Source organism: Galeopterus variegatus, unplaced genomic scaffold (assembly GCF_000696425.1).
Source record: "Galeopterus variegatus unplaced genomic scaffold, G_variegatus-3.0.2 Scaffold2953, whole genome shotgun sequence".
In the NCBI taxonomy this organism is placed as follows: Eukaryota; Metazoa; Chordata; class Mammalia; order Dermoptera; family Cynocephalidae; genus Galeopterus; species Galeopterus variegatus.
Window position 1 is genome coordinate 61,217 of NW_007729064.1, and position 10,386 is coordinate 71,602.

Consider the following 10,386-nt stretch of genomic DNA (forward strand, 5'->3'; position numbering starts at 1 on the left):
TGACAAAATCTCAATTCTGCAGCATTAACTCCATTTTTCTGGGGAGTCAGAGAGTTGATTTAGAAACCCAATGCTGACCAAGAGAATTTTGGTTAAGGTGAGAATTGCGGCTGTGTTTCTCTTTGTGAGTAGATGAAGACATGAGAGGGAGGAATGCGTTTTCTCCTGCAGGATGAGCTGTCTGGGGACAGGGCCCTTCCCTGTGATGAGGAGTCAGGGCTTTGCTCCCCCTCGTTTGGGGTTCTCCTGCTGTGCCGCAGGGTGGTCACAGCGGCCATTACGCATTGCGGCCTGTTTCCCCTGCAGCCCTTTGGCAATTCCCTGTGGGAATCCAGAGCACTGTTCTCAGGGCAGCTGTTTATCTTGTAGCCCCGACAACAAACCCCAAGAGCAAGGTAGAGGGAGGAACCCTGGGGCTCGGGGCCTGACCTCAGGGACCTGTCCTCCCCCTTGGAATTCGTAAGGCTCCTTTGGGTTACCACAGGCGGAGAAGCCCATCTATTCAGCGACATGAGCCTGCTGAGCCTGCAGGCTCTGGGAGCTCCCGGGATAGCTCATTTTAACTAGGGGTCCTGGGGATGGCTCCCCAGATCCTGTCCTGGTGGGAGGAAGTCTGATGCTTCCCGCCCGCGCTCACGGGTGCTGGGGGCCTGGGCTCCGTTCTCTCTCCTCCTCTCCTCCCCTCTTCCTCACTTCCTGAGACCAACCTTCCTGCCTCCTGATGTTCCCCTGCAAAGATGTTCATGGAGGGTCTCAGGGCAGCAGTGTCCTCAGAAGCTGGGATGGGGTGGGGGGCACTTGCATAGAATGCACTGTTTTCACTCAGGTTATAGGCTGCTGATGAGCACATCACCAGAGCTTCCGGAAGGCGTCCTCATTCACTCCTGATCCCGGTCCTTTATGACCGCTCTGTCCTTGTCTTCAGGAGCGGCTCTGGAGGACTGTAGGGCTCTTTCGGGGAAACTCATGCTGCACTCCCCCGGCCCCAGACACACCAAAGTGTTGGGGCATCAGGACGAGGTGGGGAGCAGGTCTTGGGGCATCAGGACGAGGTGAGGGAGCAAGTCTCGGGATGTCAGGATAAGGTGGGGGAGCAGGTTTTGGGGTCTCAGCATGAGGTGGAGGGAGCAGGTCTTGGGTGTCAGAAGGGGATATGGGGTGGGGAGAGAGGTCTTGGGGTGTCAGGACGAGGTGGGGGAGCAGGTGGTCCTGCCGTCAGCTGCGCTTATTCACTGTGAGTGACATGTGACGTGGGACCTTGGCCGGCTGGACGAGCAGGTGCTCTGTGTGGGAGGCTGAGAGGCCTTATTTGCAAATTCTGCCTCCTCCTGCTCAGGGTGGGGCTGAGGCTCCCCCTCCCCGAGACCTCCACTTGGGGCTTTTGAAACTCCCCCTAAGAGGAAAATGCCTTATGGGGTGGTGGGGGAGAGGTGTTCCACTAGTTGATATTGAAGGCAGGCTGACGTCTGTCCTAGGACATTTGTCAGGCTTTAGTAAAAAGTGAGCGGCCTGGGAAGGGAAAGCCCTCTTCTCATCGGTCAGTCCTGCGGTCATCCTGACAATGACAGATCATCAGCAGTGGCTGACACGGGCAGGGCCTGTGCCTGTGTCTTTGCTGTGGCACTAGGGACTGCGAGGAGCCTGCACTCTCTAGGCAACTTGCCTCAAGCATATGGAACTAAAAATGTGGCTGTCTGTAAGACAGGGTCACGCATTAGGCACACAGGGCCCTGATGACACGTCTGGTGTTTCTCTGACCTCGCTCAGAACTGGGACGTGGGTTGGAGCCTGTGGTTTTGCCATCCCCACCGTTCACCACAGCTGACTTCTGCAAGAGGAGGGGGAAACGGCTGTTACCTGGCGATCTTGTCCGTGCAGGACATGGTGACCAGCTGCTCCCCCAGCAGGACGCCGTCCCAGGTCTGGACTGCGCTGGGGCTCCGCACAGGGACCGTCCCTTCCCCAGACTCAATCTTGGTGCGCAGGTGCCCGCGGAACTTCCTGACGATGGGTCTGCTGCTGTTGACTAGGAAAGAAGAGGGCTGGTGAGAGGCGGAGGGGGTCACTGTCCAAGACACGACTGGAGTGACACTGTCTAGACTGGGGCCAGCCAATGTTCCTGCAAAGGCCAGACAGGAAACATCTTAAACCCTGTGGCTCTGCTGTCCCCATCACCACCATCCAACTCTGCCACAGAGTTGCAAAAGCAGCCTTGGCAGATATGTGGGTGAGTGATGTTGGCTGTGTTCCCCTAACACTTGATAGGGACACTGAAAGTTGAACATATAATTGGACATATAATTTTCACATGTCACAAAATAGTGTTCATTTCTCTTTTTCCATCCATCTAGAAATTTAAAAACCATGCTTAGCCTGCGGGCCATACAGAAACAGGTGGTGGGTAGGACTTGGCCGTCCCCCGGGCTAGATTTTAATCCTGGCTCTGGTGTGTACTAGCTTGTAGCCTTGGGAGAGTTGCTTAAGATCATGGTTGCTTCCTCTTAAAACGGGTATTGTAATAGTGCCTACCTCCTAGGCTGTGAGGATTGGACGAGACAGCACACAGAATGTGCTGCTATAGCCTGGAGCATCTCAGCTCTTGTTGGGTTCCCCTTAGTCCCAAGGGTCTTATGTGGCAGGTGTTGGCGAGGCCCCAAAATGATGCAGCCTATGGGCTGGTCTCTATGGGTCCCTCGCATGTTCTGTGTTCTTCTGCTTTCTTTCCTTTCCAGAGCCCTCTCGACACACACACACCCACACCCATCACACTGCACACCCCACAGTTATGTGGGGCACTGTGAACAAGCGGAAACTTAAATTTATTTTTATCCTTTCCTTAAAAAAATTCTGTGTAAGTCTGGATTATATTGCAATATAGAAATGGTTAACTGCTTTGTATATAAATTATACATATAAAATAGTGTAGTGATTCCAACATTTATATGCCTATGATGGCATAAATAAATATTAAGTGCTTTTTTTTTTTTTGTCTTTTTTCGTGTCCGGCAACGGATCACAACCCTCAGTGTCGCGCCCGTACCGGACCGGGACCGGCAACGGGATCGCAACCCTCGGTGTTGCGCCCGCACCTCGCTCAGCCAGTGAGCGGGAACCGGTCTGTATGTGGGATCCGAACCCTCGGCGGGAGCGCCACCGTGCTCCCAAGCTGCGCACTGTAGCAGTGCGCCACCGGGCCGGCCCTTAACTGCTTTCTTTAAAAAGTTTCTATTTAAGTTTTAGAAGTTGTGGAAATGGAACTGCTCCCTCACTTACCCTCCTTGTAGGTGCTAAATAGTAACTAACTCTTGGGTTCACATGGAAACTTTCTCCCACACATCTCTAAGTAATTTCCAGTATATGTTCTCATTGTTTCTAAGAGCTGAAGTGTTTTGCTATACATTCATAGTACCTAAGGGCTCTCTCCTGGGGAGAAAGATTGTTGCATTCTTTGGAGAAAGTAAACTTTTGAGAGGTTTCAGATAGCTTTTTTACCCTGCAACCAACCAGATACTTGATGAGCTCTAATTTGGACTGGCCCATGAGTCAACCATGTAAGGGAGAACCAAGGACAGAGACCGAGCCTATGTGGACACAGAGAACAAACACCCAGCCCTCCCCCAGGTAGAGTGCAAGACTCTTCTTTGCAGCTTTAAATGGTACTGGGAATCAGGTGACAATGATGATGATGATGATTGTGAAGATGGTGATGACGATGGTGATGGTGATGGTGACAGTAATGGCAGTGATGGTGGTGATGATGTTGATGATAGTGAAGGTGATGGTAAAGGTGATGATGATGATGGTGATTATGGTGAGGTGATGACGATGTTGATAATGGTGGTGATGATGATGATTGTGATGATGATGGTGATGACAATATTGATGGTGATGGTGATGGTGGTGGTTATGTTGATGGTGGTGATGACAATGATGATGATGATAGTGATTATAGTGACAATGATGATGATGACGATGATTATGAAGATGGTGATGATGGTGAGGTGATGGTGGTGATGATGATGGTGGTGATGATGATGGTGATGATGATGGTGATGATGTTGATAATGGTGATGGTGGTGGTGGTGATGATGGTGATGTTGATAATGGTGGTGATGGTGATGACGGTGATGTTGATGGTGATAATGGTGATGGTGATGATGACAATGATGATGATGGTACTGATTATGGTGACAATAATGATGATGATGATGATAAACTGAACGCAAAATTGTTCATATAACTCAAACACACTAGAACAAATCCTTGGTTAAACCTGACTTTTTACACTGTCCAGGTGGGGTCCTTCTCGGCAACAACTTTCTGCGGCAATTAGCACTGGGAGAGTGAAAAAGCCAGAGCACCTAGCAGTCTCCACAATGTTCGAAACTTTACTCTTCCATTTGGGGGATTTTTTCTCAGGGAATATGGTACTTGCTGTCCCACTATGTCTGATAGTCATAGTGTCCTTTTATTCTCCTGACACTTCAACTATTGTATTCACCTCAAAAGTTGCCTACTATATTGCAAGGCCTTTCTAAATTCTTAGCTGTTGCCAGTGCAAACAACTTTCCATGAAGTAGACTTTATAGTTTGTTAATGCCATGACAACGGGGAGGCCTGCCTTGAATTAATAACTGGTTTCCTGGAGTTAAGCCAAGGTTTTCAGGTTAGGTTAGTTCTCCCTCAAGAGCCAGGTGCATGAGACTCTCCCACGGGCATCTGTTTTTGGAGGAGCTAAGTCTCAGGCTGCTTCCAGCCTGCTCCCTGATGTGTCTGCATGTCCGAGACCTTGTAGAGACCATTTCTCTGGCTGTTTCTTAGCTAATTGTGAGAGGCAGGAGGAAGCTGAAGATGCCCCTTCAAGCAGAACAGAATGCCAACCCAGCCAGCAATTGCAGGGAACTGAGCTCAAAGAACCTGTAATGGATTTATAGTGTGCCCAAGATGGTGGAAGTGTGAAAAGCGAAAGTCCTGCCTGCCTTGTACACGCAACACTCCCAAATCCATCGGAATGTTCTGACACAGTTATGGTATTTTGAGTCATCAGACACTTCATTATGGTGTTTGTTAATCTAAAAACCTCACCTTTCAAGAGTGATGTCAAGGTAAAGCGAGGGTAGTAATATGCTTCAGAAAGTTGTTCCAGTGAGTACTTGATTTTTAGGGGAGAATCAAAAGGAGATGGAGCTAAAAGACAATTAAAGAAATCCACCCTCTAGGGAGCTAAAGATTTATCTAAAAAGTGATTCATGGTTGGTACAATGGTGTGGGGAGAATGGCAAAAAACAAAGGTATAAGAAAGGAAGAAAGTATTTTTAAACACCAAATAAACTTAAAAATTTCAAACTGTCTTCCAAAGGCATGTCCCAGAAGGTGTACCTATGAAGCAAGTCACTATTTATTGTCATAATATACTATGTATAGTATTTACCATGCAGTCATGTGGGTGACCTTCACCTTATTTGATGATAATGATAACAATTATGATGAGGTTAAAATTCATTATCCTAGAATGCACTAATGTTAGTGTGTATTGCATGTTTCTGTAACTCAGAAGGAAAATCTGAAGACGTGAGGTTAAGAAATTGTATTTTAGATGCTCTGACTTCCTACGGGATTTTGGTTCATTCTCTTGAACTGCCCTTCTGTACAATGAATGGAATTGTCTTAGAATGAACATATATGTGTAGATAAATATATGATATGATCCTGATATTTTCCTTGGCATCTTGTGGGAGATAGACTGGGGAATTTAACTAAGTTGTTAAATTCTCAGAAAATGGCAGTAAGAACTGAGTTTACTGGATTACTCAAACACCATGCCCAGACAGCAATCTGTGGTGGAGTCGTCGGTGAGGTGGGAGGACACAGGTGGCTCAGCCACAGTGGAGTTCCCGATGCTCATAGTCTTCTCTTATGTGTAGGCTCTCATCAGAGCCGCTGTGGCTCTAGCACAGGCCTCCCAGAGCCACTGAGGAGGTGCAATCATCCACTGTGAGTCTAGAGGGAGCCTTGTGCCCTTGAGCTGCTAAGAACAGTCATCAGAACCCAGACTATGACCTAGAAACAAGCAGCACATTCTCCTGGTTGTGTGAAGACATGTCCTCTAGGTCCAGGACAAAGTCACAGGTTCAGCAGTTTGAGTTATCTGATGTGGATGGAACAGCTCTGGGTTGAGTGAGATCAAAGCCCTCAGTCTGCAGAGCTTCTCATGGAAGGAACTTCCTCTCCCAGTGCATGTGATGCACCAGTAGAAGCTTTTCCACCTGCCCACCAGGCTGTGGGTCAGGGAGTCCTTCCACCAAGCTCAGCCTGACCATTGCAGACTCTCTGCCAGACCATCTTCTCCTCAAAGAGCTTTCAACTAAGTCAGCAAGGAAACACATGCCAGTGTGGACAGGAGACCATTCAAGGAGGTTCCAACCCAGTGGCTGGAAACATGACTGATGCTCAGAGATCTCCAGACCCCTGGACGCCACCCCACCCCTGAGGCATCTGTCCAAGAGTGTGTGGCAGGATCCTGCATTATAAGAACTTCTCTGGTGGTCCTGATAGATAAGCTGGGTGTGGAAACAACCAAATCTAATACATTCTTAAGCCCACAGGCAACATCTCTCACAGTCTCTTGGACCAATTGGTGCTGATGCCATATTTAAAGACTCCAGGGGTAGAGCATTTACGATCTATCCAGATGAATGTTTCTGAGAAAAAATAAACTTGGGGAATATAGACCTTCTGGAGCCACACGCATCCCAGGGAAGTGGGGCCACCTGGGCCTTGTGCTTCTCTTAGCCTCAGAACCCCTGAGCCTGGGCCTCAGGAAGCTTGGATCATCTGGCTGACTTGACTTGGGAGATCAGAGGATTCGAGCTGTCAGGACAGAGAGGTTCCTGTGGGAGGTGGTTACTCTGTGGCTGGTGGGCAGTCAGAAGTTCGATCCTGGAAACCCCAAGTCAGGCTCGGCCCCTCATTGGCCTTGTGGTTTTGTGATACTTGCTTTAATGATTGTTTGAAACTGTCTACAGAATGTTCTTCTGTTCCTTCATTCTTTAAAGGAAGGGGGAACATCTAGGCTGTCTGTCCAAGTTTCCAGACTTCTCTTTAATTTAGTCATGTCATAGCTCTGTTTGTAGATCCTGATGCATCAGACACCTGCTGAATGCTTGTGTGTGCACGTGTGCTCATGCACAGGTGTGTGTGTGTGTGCAGGTGTGCTTATGCATGCGTGTGTTTGTGTGTGCACATGTGCACTCATGCATGTGTGTGTCTCTGTGTGCATATGTGCTCATGCACAGGTGTGCGTTTGTATGTGCAGGTGTGTACTCATGTGCACATGTGTGCTCATGCACACACGTGTGTGTGTGCAGCTGTGCTTATGCCTGTGTGTGCACATATCTGCTCCTGTACATGTGTGGATGTTTTTGTGTGTGTGGGCTTGCCCTCGGGTGTATGTGTGTGAGAGAGAGAGAACTCTGGCAGAGCTGCGGGTGGATAGAGAGGTTGGCGCACTGCAGGCCCCGTATGGAGACACACAACTTCTCCATGCAGAACAAATGATGGGGGGAGAAGAAAATGAGCTGGTGTGATCAGGACTAGGCAGGGCAAGGAGCTGGGGAGAGGAGACAGGGCAGCTCCAGAGTGGGCCGGGCAGTGGAGAGAGCCTCAGAGGACCGAGAACGGCAGTCCTTTGGGACCAGCTCCTTATACCCCTAATGAAGATCTCAGTGGCGTGGACCAAGCCTGCCTGAGCTGTGCGGTCTCTGCACGTATGAGCAAATGACATTGCAGTGACCTTCGGGGGACATTTGGGAGAGTGACTGCCAAGCTGGTGGCGCACTAAAACTAGATTTCTACAGGGCTGACCTCCAGGAATGGTCCTAGATGATGTCTTCCCAGCCCCTGCTGCTCGTCTTTCCTGCAGGGGCTTGTCACCCTCAACTCTGCCTTCTGGCTGGCCCTGCAGGAGCCCTCAAAGCAATGGCCTGGTCACTTGTGTTCCCTTATTCAGTGGTCCAACCCTCCTTAAAGGATAGCAAAGAAAGACACCGCATGAGCAAGTGACACGGGGCGCTCCCACCCCTCACTGTAGAGGTGCTGAGCGAGTCCCTCTCCGATGGAGACGGCGGAAGTTGTCCCTGAGAGTTTCTGCTTCCTCAGGGGTGTGAGGGTGCACAGCTGTCCCTCGAAGGCTCCTGCTGAGCAGAGGACAGTGGGAATTTGGGTTTTCTTGCCTCTACCGAGTGAGGAAGGGAACAGCGATGCATGACTTTGGCTGGTGAGTCCACGTTGGAACTCGCCAGGTGCCTGCCTCCTCCGCGCTCGCAGGGACAGCGTCTGACCTGGAGGCACAGCGCAGGCAGGAGCATCCCACCTTTTCCTGGCACATCCACAACAAAATGTGAGGAAAAGCCTTTGTTTTTTTTTTTCTACCAGCACTGGCCACTTCTTAAAAGCACAGTGAAATAAGAGACATCTGTGTCTGGAAGTGAACCCCAGGGTGCCTTGAGAATGCATTTGTTTGTTTTTCTAAACCACCGACATTGCAAGCTGGAATGAAGGGCTGGAGAGGCCGCAGTTGGTGCTTGATGTGAGAAGCCAATGAGCTAGAACTGTCCCCTGGGGAGACCAGTGGGACTCAGGCGTGGCCGAGGCTCCCGTGGTTCACACTCAGCCCTCTTCCGACTCCCACTGGGGACACATCAGGCAAGGAAAGAGATGGATGAATTAGGCTGCTGGCCCCAACGTTTTGCGGGGCTTTTCCTCCCGGAGTCTGAGGGCTTCTAGGCCGGGTCTTCATGATGCCAAACCTTCTGAGAGAAAATGGAAACATAATTCCCAGCAGCTGTCTAAGGGACCAAATTTCACAATTTTACAGAATGAGTTGGTATCACGAAAACCTAGCTTGAGGAACGTTTCTGAGGAAAAAGAATCAGTGCACGTGTTTCCCGTCTTTCTTTTTCCTTCGGGAGCTGTGTGGGGTGGAGGGGTGCCCTCCATGACCTCACTGGGGGCCACTTTGCTCTGGGGAGGGCCGTGTCCACTGCCCATGTGGCCCAGGCCACCCAGCCTCTCCCTCCTGGGGCAGCTCTTTCAAAGGAGCCTGATATTTAATGGGTTCCCTTTCGTTGATTCTCAATTCAACTCAAGTCTCCCTTTACTTCTCAAAGCGTGTAGAATGTCACTGAGAGCTCTTCTACTGGGGACTCCACCAGCCGCTCTTCAAAGGGGAAAGAGATTAGATTGGTGGAAAGTCGGCAAAAGGGAGAATGAACTTCCCTGGACCAGCATCCGGTCTGTGGGTCAGAGAAATGGACTAAGTGCATGTGGGGTTAAGACACTATTTTCCCCGTACCTTCTTTATCTGGAGGCATTCATCACAAGCCTGGAACACAGCAGGCACTCAATAAGTGCTTATTTCCCTTACTTTGGTAGTTAGAACACAATGTAGCCTTCCGCAGGCAGAAAATGAGAAGGCCAAAACCAAACTTTTAATAGCTGTGCACTGTCTGCCGTTCTTCTGCTGGGGATTTCCTCTGAGCAGAAGAATAAGCCTTTGGGTGTTTCAACATCTTTGTAGGGCCAGATCCCTCATTGTAAACATGTACTTAATATCACTGCCTATGTTGGGAAGGTTTGCCTGGGACTGCTTCTGGAAAGGGTTTGGAAGAGACAGAGACAGAGAGAGAGAGAGAGAGAGAGAGAGAGAGAGAGAAGAGACAGAGACAGAGAGAGAGAGAGAGAGAGAGAGAGAGAGAGAGAGAACATATATACATACACACATGCATGTGTAATATACATGCACATAGCACCAACAATAGAACTTCATGATGGCACTGAAGGAGAGGAGGAGTTAGCCCTGAACACTTTTTCTTTTATTGTGGAGATACTGATGCCTTTGGTGACACCAAAGCAGGGACTCGTCCTCCAACCCTGGACCACTCAGAGTACCACTCTGTTCTGCTGGTGATGGCCGAGAGGGGCCGTCACAGATGCTTTCTGTCCCTCCTCTCCACCAGTGAATGCCAGCAGGGCAGGTCCTGCTGAGGGCTCACCAGTGGAACTTGGTTGTTAACCTGAGGATACACCTTTGCCGGGCATTGCTTGCCACTGGCTTTGTTACCAAAGGTGAGTTTTGTTCCCAAAGTTGCAAACACGGGCAGACAGAGCCAGTGTGGATTTGCTCAGCCCATGTAACTCTCTGTCTCTTTCCTTCCATTTTCCAGCCTGGGATATAGGGACTGTCTGGCCTGTTAAAATAAAGCAGAGAACTAGGCGATAAAATAGCTAATCTCAGACCTCAGACTACTTTTCTGCCAGTGATCTGTGCATTTCAGACTAAGATGTTGGAGGTGTGATTGTCCAGCTAACAGCAGGTGCAATCGGCTC

At 49.6% G+C, this 10,386-nt stretch overlaps 1 protein-coding gene across 1 annotated transcript in view; it reads right to left on the reverse strand.

Moving 5' to 3' along the window:
* Positions 1–10,386, reverse strand: part of ADARB2 (adenosine deaminase, RNA-specific, B2 (non-functional)) — a gene marked incomplete at its 3' end in the record, with an annotated part of 183,823 nt that overhangs the window by 14,476 nt on the left and 158,961 nt on the right. The window contains 1 exon segment of the mRNA XM_008583522.1: positions 1,858–2,026. Coding sequence (XP_008581744.1) covers positions 1,858–2,026 — 169 coding nt within the window.